The sequence below is a fragment of the Labeo rohita genome, chromosome 9, assembly GCF_022985175.1.
Source record: "Labeo rohita strain BAU-BD-2019 chromosome 9, IGBB_LRoh.1.0, whole genome shotgun sequence".
In the NCBI taxonomy this organism is placed as follows: Eukaryota; Metazoa; Chordata; class Actinopteri; order Cypriniformes; family Cyprinidae; genus Labeo; species Labeo rohita.
Window position 1 is genome coordinate 26,320,964 of NC_066877.1, and position 16,231 is coordinate 26,337,194.

The window sequence follows — 16,231 nt, forward strand, 5'->3', positions numbered from 1 at the left end:
AATGTCTGGACACATTTTAATTCTGAGAATTTGTGATGGAAAAATAGGTTTAATTGTGATTAAAAAAAAATAAATAAATAAATTCAAAATATCTTAATGGTTCTATACATTCTATACATACACTTTTTTATGCAAAATCATTGTGTAACTTAATTATTTATTATTAAACAGGATCTTGATTCTGATTGGTCAGTTGCAATAGTCTGGGGTCAGATTTTTTTTGTGTAATGACCACTGAAGTATATAATTGACTGGCTGTTCCTGGAAACCAATTTCCAGCACTTTGCCTGCTTCACAGATTCACTCAAGCCATATTCTGATAATGCACTTTAGAATATAACTTAAAACATAGCTGCCGTCTAGAGCATAACCTGAGCTCCAGCTAAGGACTCAAAAATCTAAGACTGAACCTTCAGGTTTTTATTTACCACCCTGACATTTAACCAGTAGACTATTGTACTTTAAGGTGAGCGCTGACCTCTTTAAGCACAGTATGAAGTGAAGTCTCACATTTGGTGCGTGGGATAGTGAGGACTGTTTGTCTCTGTCCATTGCGACTGACACTTTACCGTCTCACACTCCTGCTGTCCCATGCTGTTTTTAATGATCTTTACTTTAATAAACAATGTCCAGATTTAATCCTGGACAAGTACATATACTGAGGGCTTACTGTATGCATTTAAAAAATGAATTGAAGACTTTTTAAGGCTACTGTTTTTTACATTAATATAGCTCAAAAAGTTTAACGGATGTTTTAATCACCTGAAATGTTTTATGTCCACACCAGAGGTCGCATCAACTGAAAATTCTCCATCATTGACGGAATTTTTTTTTATCAGTTACAGAAAAATCTGAAGGCTGTCCATCATTTTGACAGATTACACTGAGGGTGATCTATTGTAAAACTGTAGCTGTAATTCCCACCTCTGTCCATTTGGTGGCGAGTGTGCTCCAATGTAGCAGCAGAGAACTGGATCCAGAACAAAAACGAAACTGTCACGAATGTTTTCCTGTGTGTTTGATTACGCACAGGCGAGTACACAGAAGCTACAATGATCTATCACGCCACATTAAAGAGCGCCAAAACGGTATTTATTGTTTGAATTTCCTAATGAAATGGACAAAATTTGAAATCTAAGACTTTGTTTTATATCAAAAGTAACACAAAGCCTAGACTATTGCTATTTTTTTTGGAAGGAAGACGAACTATGTACTGTTTATTCATTAACTGAAAACAGCATAGACCAAAAGATCAATTGTGATTTAAGAATCAATTTTGGATCATTAAAATGAGAATCTATTAAAATCGAGAAATCGTTTTTTTTTTTTTTTTTTTTGCCCAGCCCTATCGTATTTAGTTGTTTTTAAACACTGCGCTGTCGTCCTGTAGGTTCGTGATTAAAAATGAAAATGTGAACAAAAAATAAAAGCAATTAAATGTTTTATTCTAATTAAAATATGAAAATTATAATGACGAGTAATGATAGATTATGACGGAATTTTTACGACCCTGTCCGTCAAAATGACGGACAATGTTGAAGTGTAGCGCAACCTCTGGTCCACACAGAACTTATGAAACATGAATGTTAAGGAAGAAAAATCCACAAGTTTTGATTCCAGTTCTCTTTGATCTTTGTTCAAATGTTGTATTGATTTAAAAAATAAGTATTAAGCATCTTTAGCCAGGATTTTACTTTTTTTCTTTTTTAGATTTTCTTTCCTTCCATGTACACTGAAGCTTTAACTCTCTGATGATCAAAGGTCCACAGTTTGCTATTTATCTTAAAAACATTTTTTCCTCTAATGATTTTGCATGTATTTACCAAAAGTAAAATAAATAAATAAATAAAAATAAAACCCAGCCTAGAAAACGCTATGTAACCAAACAGTACAGTGCAATAAATAGTTAATATTCTGCTTATTTTTAAGGTCAGTGCATTTGTGTCTTTATAAGTTTCTTAATGCAGTTTTCGCTCTCAGCGCCACAGTGCCAAGAGATCTACTTCTGAGGGCTAAGATGGATGGTTTCTCAGACCGACAGGTCGGCCAGGCTCTTGACATCTCAGAGGGAGAAGCTCGGACACTCAGGCTCAACCAGAACATCAGACCTTGGGTCAAACAGGTTTGATGCCATTGCCAGAAATATCTGTGATCAAGATCAAGAGGTTATAATGACCTTTGCTCCATAATATATGATTTTTGTGCCTACTTTCAGATTGATACACTTGCTGCTGAATACCCGGCAGCCACCAACTATTTGTATTGCACTTACCATGGTCAGGTAAACCACTCTGTCCAAACTTTATGTAGGGTCTTTGATGGTTGAAGTGTCGGGGATTTTGTCCATTTCCGTATCTACAAATTTCCACAGTAGCACAATTTTTCTAGACAATTGTAGTACACAAGAGAAATTGAGGTAAAGCTTTATCTGCATTGCCAAATGACATGCACTACCTAAAGTGCCTAAATACAGAAAATAAATTAGATGGATTTAGTAAATAAAGAAGTATGTAAGCTAAAAAGGGAAAATAAGATAAAAAAAATATAAATACGTAATTTTAAATTCTAAAAAGGAATAGGAAAATAAAATAAAATTGATGCTTAAAATAAAACAAAAACGTTTAAATAAAATATAAAAAATACAAAATTTGGAAATTCATTGTGGAAGTTGACACTTGTGGAATAAAATAAAATAAAATAAATGAAGTGTGTGTGAGGATGAACCCAATTGTGTTTTGTTGTTTTCAACAGGAGCATGATTTGGATTTTAAGGATCATGGTATCATGATTGTGGGTTGTGGTCCATATCACATTGGTGAGCTTAAACCTTTTTTTACTGAACCATCCTCTGATTTTCATTTCACACTAACCCATTCATGTATTATCTTCATTAGTTTTAATGAGCAATTAGTGCAAGAGTGGGTCAGGGCAGCGTTTCGCTCTACTCCCCCCACAGGCAGCAGTGTGGAGTTTGACTGGTGTGCCGTGTCAAGTATCCGTGCCCTTAGACAGATGGGCAAGTGTACAGTGGTGGTGAACCATAACCCGGAGACGGTCAGTACGGACTTTGATGAGTGTGACCGTCTGTACTTTGAGGAGTTAACCCTGGAGCGCATCCTGGACATCACCCAGCAGGAGGTGAGAGGTCAAAGTTCAACCCGTGCACCTGGTGCCTTTAAGTAACTGAAAGGTATTATTCACTTACATATCTGACAAGGACATTATGATGTGGTCTGATTCCTGAAAGTTGAATTATGAAGTGGATAGTTCTTGTGCTTCTGATGTGTGCACTCAGAAAACCCTATATCAGAAGTTTAAACTGATATGGCTTTAAAACACGATTTCAGCACGACAGACATGATAATCAAAGCAAACAGATGTATTTTAGCAGAGTATCTGACGTACAAGCTGTAAAGGCACAGCTCTATTTTGCAAAAGAGGGCGGGGAACAGCAGCTCATTTGCATTTAAAGAGACATGCGAAAACAGCGTTTTAACTTCACAGACACATTCTGAGGACACCTGAGCTTTAAACATCTTGTAAAAAGGGACATTATAAGGGCCCTTTAAACTTGTTTCAGTTAATTTAGTTTTAGCCAAGGCACCATTTCTAGTTACACATTTTTAAATTATTGTAGCGAAAATAGTATAAAGTAGAAAGTCTTTTCAATAATTAGGGCTCTACAGTGCAACCATTTCTACTACTGTGTGCGACTATGAAAAAATATTTAGGAGCACCAGTGCAACTAACCCGATCAGCATATTTGTGTTTGCGCTGAGGGGAGCTTCAAAGATATCTACGTGTTTTTGCAACGTCGAGTAATGTATCACAGACATATCTCACCAATCCTTTCATAAACAAAGTGTAGACAGAGTGTAAATAAGAGATTCATGGTGTAGTGTAGAGAGTTTTGTTGATTATAATGGAACTTTGTGAGATCGTGATGAACTAAGATGAGTGACAGCTTTTGATGATTTTTAAGAGTTTGTAAATGAGATACTGATTTAATACAACAGTTAAATAAACAAGAAGTTAATATTAAGTGACTTACATTGTCTGACTGTAACATAATAGCTAGATTTTGCTCTTAGTCGTCAAAATAGTCTGAAACACATCACAACTGAGCCGCTGCGCATCTCCATTCAAACACAGCAGTGTTTAGTTTATGAATGAACATGCATTTTTAAACGAATCTAGTGAGACGATTCAATTTCCCATTCATAGTTACTTGCTTTATTCCTGAATGAATCAAAAGAATGAATGATTCAATAATTAAATCACTGACTTGCCACCACCTACTGGCAGTTTTAGATTCATTTTTAAATGATCTTTTCAGTTATTTAAATATTTCTATATTCCAAATTGTATATTTAAAACATTAATCTAAACATGAATTCATGAATTTGATTGCACTCATGTCACCTCCGAGCCTCATTAAACATGAAAAAACACCTACAAGTCACTTCTGTGCCACTTCTGTAGTACAAATTAATTTTGTTAATACTGATTTCATTTGATAGGTAACTTATTCTTATTCTGCTTGTTCTTATTTTGTTGTTTTAACTAGAAATTTCAAAAAACTTATAAAATATAGTTTCTTAGTGCTCCTAAAAAGAAAAGTAAGCATAGAGCCCTGATAATAGTACAGGCATTAAGTTCAATATGAAGCATATGCATTGATGTTAAACCGTACCTGTTTTTGTTCACCACATTTGCATCCCAAAAAAGAAGCTTGATCTTATCAGGCTGCCTGCTACCGTCTTCGAACAGTGGAAATAGATTTTCTCCCATTTTGTTCCCTGCCTCATAAGAAATTACCTGCTTAATACAATGTTCCAAACTCCCCTGTTATCTTGCGTCTGAAAGTATATAAGTGTAAATGTGTTATTTTTTTACGCTGTGGAAAAGTAGCACCGTCTCCTATAAAAAACGGCAGCAGACAGACTGTAGAATGCTGACAATTCCTCTTTTTTTTTTTTTTTTTTTTTTCTTTGATGTTCAGCAGTGTGTGACTGTAGACAAGAACCGACTGGTCCACTGGTCTTAATATGAATATCACAGCAGGACTTACTTCAGTGCCGTTGCCAAAAGCGTTAGACTGTTTATGCAGCAGTGTGCTATACAAACAACATTGTGTTTCCACTGCATATGAATTCTTTAATGTCTGGACTGGTATTTTAAAATCTCATCACTTTTTGAAAAAGTGATATTCAAGTACAACAGAGATGGCACACGTTTTCAGCTACATTTCCCATTCATTTTCTCCATAGGCATTCAAAATGAATCACAACATTACAGCATTTGATTCTCAGCAAAAATGTTTTTGAAAACCAGAAAAATAGACAAGCTATGTTCAGAATAGCATACTACTATTCTGTACTAATTCTGCTGTAAATACTAGTATGTTTGCTGGTATTTTACAACATGCAGATTCAAAAATACAATATGATAGGTACAGTAGTAGCATCTCAGTGGTTTTAGGTTGTTAAGGGTTAGTTCACCCAAAAATGAAATTGTCATTAATTACTTACCCTCATGTCATTCCAAATTTGTAAGACCTTCGTTCATTGAATACAAATTAAGATATTTTTGATTAAATCCAAGAGCTTTCTGACCCTGCATAGACAGCAATGCAACTACCACATTTAAAGGAAAAGTCCACTTCCAAAACAAAGATTCACAAATAATGTACTCACCCCATTGTCATCGAAGATGTTCATGTCTTTCTTTCTTCAGTGGTAAAGAAATTGTTTTTTGAGGAAAACATTTCAGCATTTTTCTCCACATAATGGACTGATATGGCGCCCCGATTTTGAACCTCCAAAATGCAGTTTAATTGCAGTTTCAAACAATTTCAAATGCAGTTGTAAACACTCCCAGCCAAGAAAGAAGGGTCTCATCTAGCATAACGATCGGTTATATTCATAAAAATAATACAATTTATATACTTTTTAATGTCAAATGCTTGTCTTGTCTCACTCTGCCTAAACTGTTTTTGTTCTAGTTCATGACAGTTAGGGTATGTCGCAAAACTCCCATCTCATGTTCTCTCTCAACTTCAAAATCGCCCTATATCGCTGTTTTACCTCTTTTGTTAAGGGTGTTTGATCTTCTTTGCTTGTTCACTTTGCAAAGACTGGGTCGGTACTTCTGCAGCAATGTAGGATGATTTTTAAATGATTTTTGAAGTTGAGGGAGAAAATACGATTGGAGTTTTTCCACATACCCTAGCTGTCTTGAGCCAGAATACATAGAGTTCAGTGAAGGCAAGGAGAATAAAAAGTGTTTTTAAATTAATTTTTTTGTTTTTTTTAATGAAAATAACCAATTGTTTCGCTAGATAAGACCCTTCTTCCTCGGCTGGGTTCGTTTACAACCGTTTGAGGATCGTTGGGATCGTTTGAAGCCGCAATTAAACTGCATTTTGAAGGTTCAAAATCAGGGCACCATATCAGTCCATTATATGAAGAAAAATGCTGAAATGTTTTTGTCAAAAAACAATTTCTTTACCACTGAAGAAAGAAAGACATGAACATCTTGGATGACAATGATGGGGTGAGTACATTATATGAGAAGTGGACTTCTCCTTTAAGGCCCAAAAAGGTAGTAAGGACTTTGTTAAAATAGTCCATGTGACATCAGTAGTTCAGTCATAATATTATGAAGCTACAAGAATACTACTTAAACAATTTTTTTTTTCTCTATAAACATATTTATATGCTTGATAATGAAGAAAAATGTGATAAAAAATGTTATATAATATGAAATGTGGTACAGCGCTGTAAATCTATTGAAAGCTGAAAATGGTATAAACAACATGGATGACTCATGACGCATTCAAATGCATATTGTGATTTGTGCATTTGCGATTATTTGCAAGATTTTTATATGTACTTGTATAAGTATATATTCCTAGCAGCCCTATACTTATGTCATTTGAAAAGTTTTATGGGAATGAGCAGTCACTGCTGAGCTCTTTTGCTGCAGTTTCTGTTTCCACGGTAACATAAACGTCTGTGATTGGTCATTCTTCAGTTTGTGTAGAGCAGTTCTTCACCGGGAATTTGGCAATTAAAAAAAACTGTTAAATGAAGTTGAAATCAAACTGCTACACAATCATATGCCATCACTTAACAACCTCTGAGTGAAAAGATTTAAATGATATTGTGCGAAGGTTCTCTATACAGAGAAGAAGCATACTTTTTATGCAGCTTTAGTCCTAGATGCCATTATCTCAAGAGAGTAACCAGGAAATGCCTCTAAGCAGCATCTAAGCAACGCTTGGTAAGCTCATTTCTATTCCCTTTATAGAGACAGAGCCACTAAAGTCTTCACTGATGATGCAAAATCTGACCTCTCTAACAGCCATTGACTTTTCCATTCAGACACATTATAAGCTAGTTAGAGTGGTGATTAAAGCATGGGTTGATCAAGTGTTTGTTGTTTTGCTCAGAGGTTGTAATAAATTCCCAGGTGCTGTGTACCGCTTTTATTACCATCACGTTAGCATGCTCTGATAAACCTGGAGGGAACCGTGTGTGAATGGTGAAGTGCGCACACATGTGGTTGCCATAGGAATGTCATGAATGGGATCAGAAGGTATACGACGGCTCTCAGAGCGTAAAATAATGCCATGTCATGTCCCAGGGTCAGCTCTTGGGACCACAGCTCATCTGTGAAATAGAGAGAGAAAGACAACATCAGTGAATGATAAAAAGAGTGGAACAGGAAATCATTGTGAATTCATGAAACGAATGAGAAATGGTTATAGTAATTTCTGTCAAAACAGCTTTGCTTAAAACAAACTTTCTGTCATATTGGAGGATGAAGTGTGCTTTATTGAATTCATAAGTAGCAGAATTTGTAGTCTTTAGTTATGGACGGATACAATCAGTCATGTTAATTTGAGTTGAAACGGTGTAATTATAAAAAGCACTTGTCATTTTGTAGATGTATGTTTACTGAAAGGAATAATTAGGTTTATTGCCAACAGCTTAGTCATGGTGTAGGTTATTACAGACAATTTAGACTTGGTCTAAATTTAGTCATTCAGTTTTGTAAAACAGGACAGGAAGTGCATTTACAGTGCATACAATGAAAGCTAAATTTTGAAGCTTTTTGGTAAAGTGCATCAGTTAGGCAGAAAAACGGTTTATTATTTGAGCTGTAAGGTTGTCTAAATAGCCATTTTTACTGTTGTTGGTGGATGACTACCTTTATGTTGCACAGACTAAGGTAGGTCTTGTTTACATGATGTATTATTCAAAATTATCGATTTTTCTTTTATGCCAAAAATAATTAGAATATTAAGTAAAGATCATGTTCCATGAAGGTATTTTGTAAATTTCCTACCGTAAATATATAAAATGCAAACAAAAGCATGCGCATCAATCTCATATGGGTGCTCGACTAAAACAAGTAGTCGGCAACAAAAAAAAAAAAAATGTCTGATGAAGAAACGTCACACGCTATGCGAAGGTTTTTTTTTTTTTTTTTTTTTTTTTTTTTTTTTATTAATTTGATACTTTTGGAGCTTTGGTGTTGCTGACTTTACGTTTAATTTTTCTACCATAAATATATAAAAACTTAATTTTTGATTACATTTACATTTACATTTATTCATTTAGCAGACGCTTATCCAAAGCGACTTACAGGTGGGGAATACATCAAGCGATTTGTCCTAAAGAAGCCAAACGACCTACGAAGTGCTCAAAATACCATATAACAGGCATTGTTCAAATAAGTACAAGCTAGAAAGGGAAAAGAGTAGAAAAGAATTCCCCCCCCAAGTCAAGTAGTGTCGAAAGAGATGGGTTTTCAGCAGTTGCTTGAAAGTTGTTAGGGAGTTGGCATTCCGGATAGCGGTGGGAAGATCATTCCACCAGCCAGGAACGGTGTAAGAGAATGTTCTGGAAAGTGACTTTGTGCCTCTTTGTGATGGTACAATGAGGCGTCGCTCACCGGATCTCAGAGTTCTGGAGGGAGTGTAGATTGGTAGCAATGAGTGGAGGTAGGCGGGCGCCGAGCCTGTGGTTGTTCTATAAGCAAGCATCAGTGTCTTGAATTTGATGCGAGCTGCAATTGGGAGCCAGTGCAGGGTGATAAAGAGAGGTGTGACATGGGCCCTTTTGGGCTCGTTTAAGACCAGTCGTGCTGCTGCATTCTGAATCATTTGTAGAGGTTTGATTGTGCATGAGGGAAGACCGGCTAGAAGAGCATTGCAGTAGTCCAGCCTGGAGATGACCAGGGCCTGGACAAGAAGTTGTGTGGCCTGCTCAGTTAGAAAGGGCCTGATCTTTCTAATGTTGTGTAGGGCAAACCTGCAAGATCGAGCAGTTTTAGCAATGTGGTCTTTGAAAGTCAGCTGGTCATCAAAGATAACACCAAGATTTCTGGCAGAACTTGATGGGGTAATTGTTAAAGTACCTAAGTTGATGGTAAAATCATGTTGTAGAGTCGGAGTGGCAGGGAAAATAAGGAGCTCAGTCTTTGCCAAGTTGAGCTGTAGATGATGTTCTTTCATTTTTTTATTATGCATTGCTAAGAACTTCATTTGGACAACTTTAAAGGCGTTTGTTTTTTTTTGTTTTTTTTTTTTTTTGCACCCTCAGATTCCAGATATTCAAATAGTTGTATCTCAACAAATATTGTTATATCCTAACAAAACATACAGCAATGGAAAGCTCATTTATTCAGCTTTCAGATGATGTATAAATCTCAATTTCAAAAAACTGACCTCTATGACAGGTTTTGTGGTTTAGGTTCACAATTAGAAATGTTTCGTAAGCACCAAATTAGTATTTCTGAATGATTTTAAAGTGTCATGAAGACTGAAGTAATGAAAATTTGAAAATTCAGCCATGCTGAATTAAGCTATGCTTATTTTAAAATATTTTAACCCCCTTTCAAGCTCCCCACATTTTTGCAAGGCAGGCATAAAGGACGTACCCAGAATAAAAATGTTGCCACTCACAAGTCATTCTGAATAGACAAAATAGCCAGCACCTGACGATGATGATACACAGGGCGACTTTTTGAGCAGTGTTGCTGTATACAGGCAACCAGATGAGACACAGGGCCAACGTCTGTACTAAAGTGTCCACATAGAAATATGTTGCACATTTGTTCTCAATGGGAAAGTGTTCAAGCAACGTGGCTCAAAAAAGTTGCCCCATGTATCATCACTTTGAAAGTTTATAGATCTTGAATTACTCAGACTGTTATGGAGGTGTATACATTCAAACTTAAAAAGAAAAAAAATATATAATGTATTAAAAATGATGTGATTGTGCTGCAGCCACAAGTTTCTTTGTTTCAAATCAAATGTTATCTCAAACTATAAATTTTATGTATTATTTTTAAAAACGTTAAAGATGGTTTTGATGAAATCCGAGCGCTTTGTGACCCTGCACGGACAGTAGCACAACTACTGCGTTCAAGGCTCAGAAAGTAGTAAGAACTAGGGCTATCAAACGATTAACCGCGATTAAAAGTTGAAGTTTGCCTGATATGTGTGTACTGTGTGTAATTATTATGCATATATAAATACAAGCACATTATATTTAAGAATTATTTACAAGTATGTATATTTGTTATATTTTCACTCACACTATCAACAAAATATTGTGCCTTGTACGGGGTAGTTGTGTTGCTGTTGGATTTCATCAAAAATATCTTTGTGTTCCAAAGATGAACGAAGGTCTTATGGGTTTGGAACTACATGAGGGTGAGTAATTAATGACACAATTTTCATTTTTGGGTGAACTATCCCTTGAAGTGTTTTTTTTTTTTTTTTTTTTTTTTTTTTTCCTCTCCTTCCTGTCTGTGGATCTTCATTATTCACGTCATGGTCACTTTATATGCCAATCAGATGTTTCTTGCCATTTATGAGCACTGTTCTTGACCAGAATACATTGCAGTGTGGATCAGGATGTACACTGATAGTCAATAGTGTTTTATGCAAGACTAAGACTGCAGAGACTTTCCATCTTTCCACAGGCCTGCACCAGCTGTATCGTATCTGTGGGTGGGCAGATCCCCAATAACCTGGCCATGCCCCTGCACCTGAATGGGGTGAAGATTTTGGGAACCAGTCCTCTCCAAATTGATCGTGCAGAAGAGAGATCTGTATTCTCTTCCATACTGGATGATCTGGGTGTAGGCCAGGCCCCATGGAGGGCTCTCAGCTCGCTGGTAAGGCCAGTTTCACTTCAAACACACTTCATCTGTGGTTTATTTCAGGAGAGATGAAAGGGTTAGTGTTGCTGCTTCTTAATTTTAAATGCTTTTAATTGAACCGCTGAATAATTATTCTGTACGCCGCTATCTTGATGATACACATCATGTTCAAGGATAAAAGGGACAGGATTTGCCAGAGTTTGTTGATTTAGGTCAGTTGAGTAATGCAGATGTGATTTTCCAGTAATAGTGAACACCACCTGCTTTATTTATGCATTTTCTTGTTTAATTAATCATTTATTGCTCTATTCATTCTAGGCTTTTAAGAAATCGCCCACTCGCGCCGTCATGCTACCTTTCTTCCAATATAGCTGCATTTCCAGACTTTTCACTTTTTCAAATGCTGCGTTCACCCTAAATACTCCAGAGGTGTCAGAGTGCTTTCAAACAGCAAACATTAGAAGTGCTGAAACATGTTGACTAGAAGCATGCTCGCTCGTCCGTTAGCTACATCCAGCCTTCTTGCCGCGGGCCATGGAAGCGAAGAGCTGAAGTCGTGATGAAGGGGGGAGAGAGAGGGCATTCTGCCCCACGGCGCTGCCCACTCACCCTCCGCCGGTTTCTGTCTCGCTGCTGAGGGTACATCCAGCATTTTAATGGTCTCCCTGTTGTTGAAACAAGCCAGAAAGGCAGTAGAGATCAGCAGAATCTTTTGGGATTCTGCAGTCCGCTCGGTGTGCTGTTTCTGGCTAGAAGGCCAGTGCTTAGGAACGGTGAGGAGAGGATACGGTTGCTTCCCTATGTCACCCAGCCTTTCCTGCTCGGTTAAAGGTGCAGTTTTGAATTTGATTGTGCGGGTAAAAATTGGCTTGGGCAGGTGGACAAAATTTGGGCTGGTTTGGGGTCATTTTGGCGGTTTTCAATGATCTAAATTGTAAAGGTTAATTGGTTAACAAACAAACTCAAGTGTGCATGTACTGCATCCAGTCAGTCATCACGATGTTACTAAACACACACAAACACTGTAGAGGCGGCTGATGCTGATGTCACCTGCCGCACTTGTAGCCAATCACTAGGGATCAAAGGACAGACATGATTCATGAGTGAGGGGTTTTATCTTGATAATGGATCAAATGTTACATTTATAACTGAATTATGATATTTGAATGAGTAACTGTATATTTAAGTAATCACAATGTCTATAAGTAAAACAGCAAAGAATGGGAGAGTGACTTAACTCTCAAAACGTGAATTACACCTGTGGAGGAAGATGGTACGAAGGCTCTAATATCACTGCAACTCCAAAATCAGAGCACAGTTGAATAAATTCATCAGAATCGAATCGAATCTGGGTCTATGCGATCCTGTCTTTTATCTTTTAAACTAGGGGTGTCAAACTCAGTTCCTGGAGGATTAGTTTTGACTGCAGAGTTCTGTATTATATTCTACATTTACTTCAGGAAAGACTCTAGTTGTGTTTGAAGTTAAAATACGACACAAAGGAAAGCACATTATTGCTGTTATTTTTTTTAACTGTGTGTGCATGAATTTGTGTAAAATACCTGCTAATTAAGTAGCTTTTTCCGATCACTTATATTGGGCACTTTTTGCATTTAATTTGGTTTATCCTGACTGTTGAAATTGAAAATGATGCATGTGTTTTTTTTTTCCAAGGGTATCAGTTAATTTCTTGATTGCCATTTTGACATTTTCTGCTTGCATATTTTAATCATATTTGGCAGATCACTTTAATGTATTTGCCTTGATTTGATTCATATATATATTTTGTTGTCATTATTTTGTTTTAGGGAGTTAAAGGAGAGTATTTCATGTTCCCCATCAACAATCCTATATCACTGTTTTACCTTTTTTGTTAAGGATGTTTGATCTTCTTTGCATGTTCACTTTGCAAAGACTGGGTCGGTACTTCTGCAGCAATGTAGGATGATTTTGAAATGAATTTTGAAGTTGAGGGAGAAAATATGATTGAGTTTTTCGACATACCTTAACTGTTTCGAACAAGAATACACCGAGTTCAGGCAAGACAAGACGAGCGTTTGAGATTAAAAAGTATTTAAATTGTATTTTTTAAAATGAAAATAACCAGTCGTTTCACTAGATAAGACCCCTCTTCTTCGGCTGGGATCGTTTACAACCGCATTTGAAATTGTTTGAAGCCGCATTCAAACTGCATTTTGGAAGTTCAAAATCGGGGCACCATAGCGGTCCATTATATGGAGAAAAATCATGAAATGTTTTCTTCAACAAAAACACTTTTTCTTTACGACTGAATAAAGAAAAACATGAACATCTTGGAAGACAAGTTGTTGAGTACATTATCTGTAAATTTTTGTTCTGGAAGTGGATTTGGTAGGAAATTGTCCATCCAATCTGGCAACACTGATTGTTCACCAAAAAAAAGCAAGTTCAGTCAGCATTTAGTCAGCATTCCAGAACTGTAAGGTTTTTCTTCTAATGCAGAAAAATTGCAGAATATCTGCACTCATGTTTTCCATATAATGTGCAAGCATTTTCCATTTCATTGTCCTAAACTCGGTGGGTTTTCTTTTGTTCGAATTGTATTGCAGAATATTTTCATATTTTATTCTACAACATAAAATACATCAGTAATACTTTTTTAGTAAGCTTTAATATGGTTTTGGACTGTGGAGGTTGTCTGGTTATTAAACCATCATCATGCTGAACATGAAAACTCATCTACTCATTAGTCTGCTTTTACAGTCTCCTCGTTTTTATACTCCCGTTCATGTGAACCATTGTAAGTTCAATTATCCAGCTGGTAGATTGTCTTTTTACCAAAGAAAACAGGGTGATGCTAACTTCTGGATTGACTTACCAAAATATGTCATACTTGCAGCATTTTTATATCTTTATGTGAGGTACAGATGGTATGTAAGTAATTTTTGATTTACCCCTTTAGTGTAGCTCTCAAATGGATACTTGGATGTTAATATTTAATGAATCAGAAGATTTGTAATAAATCAGAAGTGAGCACATCCATTTGTACAATATGAAGTTTTTATGGGTGCATTTTAACTGTAGTTAGGCAGTACTTTCTCCAGTATGTTCAGCAAAAGATAATTCCACTTGCTAATAATGGGTTACTCCAATAGAGGGTTGTGCAATCTTATAGTTTTTCTCTCTGTGAAATAGCCAGTTCACAAAGCATTAAAAAGTAAGGTGAATAGATGTGGTCTACGGTAATTGTCTGGCCTTTTGCCCACAGTCTGGGATTCAAATGGAGAAAAGAACACAAGAAGCCTGACTTCATCTGAAACGCAGACTAGGTGATGCCATGCAGCTGATGGCAAAGAGAACTCTAACTTTCTGTCTTTTTCAGGAAGATGCTGTTTCTTTTGCAAGTAGTGTGGGCTACCCTTGCCTCCTGCGGCCATCCTATGTTTTGAGGTGAGTACAAGGTGAACGGTGAATTCAGGACACAAGCACAGTATGGAAGATCAGTTTCAGTTCCTCATGTGATGCTTTTGCATCTGTATCACTTTGGCAGAGACTTTTGGGTAAAGTTTTTTTGTACAGAGCTTTGAAGGGTTAGTTCACCCATATCTGGGCCACTTGAAAAGTTCAGTTGTATTACTGTCTATGCAGGGTCAGAAAGCTCTCGGATTTCATAAAAATATCTTATTTGTGGTTCGAAGATGAACTGTAGGTCTTATGGGTTTGGAACGACATGAGGGTGAGTAATTAATGACAGAATTTTCATTTTTGGGTGAACAATCCCTTTAAAGGGAACAGTTCACCAAAAAATTATAATTAGGTTGTCATTTACTCACCCTAATGTCATTCCAAACCTGTTTGACTTTCTTCGTTCTGATATTTTAATGTTCATGCAGTTGACAATGGCAGTTAAGATGACCAAAAAAAAAAGTTTTCCGGTGTCATACTTTAGTTTTATGTAATAAAAAAAGATTAATAACATTTCACTAGTAAGCTTTCCTTCCAGTGATTGAAAACTAGAATCAGAAAACTACGACTGAATCAGTAAGTCAGTGAGCAAATCAGCTTGACTGGAAAATGAATCATTCAAATGGCTCATTTAAAAAAAAGATCTCAAAAGAGTGATTCACTGATCCATTTCTGAAGTTCAGCTCCATAGGGCATAATTTTTCGATTACCAGGGGTCAAGCATTTTATTTACGCATATGATAAAATTATTGATCATTACTGATTTAGAAAATACTTTTGGCAAATCCAGGTAATTTACCATAGAAAAATGTTTTTTTAATGTTTTTTAAGCTGTGGTCCGATCTCCTTAACACTTTGCATGCTTGTTTAGAATCACCTGTCGCATGTGCTCACCAGGTTTCACAAAGTTTTGAGTTTTCCTTTAGGCTTTATAGGATTTTGGGTAAATCTGGACAGGCCCCTTTTCTAAATGACCATTATAGCTTCCCAAAGAGTAATTTTTAACATTTTTTTGGATAATTATTGACCCAAAGAATTGTACTGCAGTACAAACAAACAATTTGATTGACAGCAGTGGTCCTAGAGGCAAAGGTGTCCGGAATGAGGAGTTCTATAATATAATGTGAATATCACGTGTATGTGCGAAAATCCGCACCATGTACAATCGTTTACGGCCTTGAAAAATGTGATATCGCCCCCTTGTGTCCGATTTCTTTAAAATTTCTCACAGACCTTTGGGGCCATGAGTCAAACAGGCCCACAGAGTTTTATTTTGATCAGCTCCCCCTTAACCAGGTGCTCAAAATTCATTGGCCAATGGTTTTTTTTTTTTGATACGCAAATGTCCTTATAGACACCTGTGGCATTTTGGACCAAGACCGTGCACAGCAATTTTCATGTTGATGGGACAAATGGTTGCGTAGTTATAGCCATTTTTGTTTTTTGTTTTTTTCCCCTCTTATAGTGCCACCAATTGGCCAAGCTCTCCAAATTTTTTTCAGACCTCAGATTGAGCTCTTACATAGGTGTTCCGAGTTTGGTGAAGATATCTCATTCTGTTCAGTTTTTATGGACATTTTACTAAAAGTGGCCCTGCCCCTTTCAAATG

At 36.5% G+C, this 16,231-nt stretch overlaps 1 protein-coding gene across 2 annotated transcripts in view; it reads left to right on the top strand.

Annotated features, from left to right (window-relative positions):
* Window positions 1-16,231, top strand: part of cps1 (carbamoyl-phosphate synthase 1, mitochondrial) — a 55,539-nt gene that overhangs the window by 16,523 nt on the left and 22,785 nt on the right. For both annotated transcript variants that reach the window (XM_051118250.1, XM_051118248.1), the window contains 6 exons: window positions 1,981-2,122; window positions 2,216-2,281; window positions 2,752-2,815; window positions 2,957-3,138; window positions 10,999-11,193; window positions 14,540-14,607. In XM_051118250.1, the coding sequence (XP_050974207.1) occupies window positions 1,981-2,122; window positions 2,216-2,281; window positions 2,752-2,815; window positions 2,957-3,138; window positions 10,999-11,193; window positions 14,540-14,607 (717 nt within the window). The remainder of the gene's footprint in view (window positions 1-1,980; window positions 2,123-2,215; window positions 2,282-2,751; window positions 2,816-2,956; window positions 3,139-10,998; window positions 11,194-14,539; window positions 14,608-16,231) is intronic.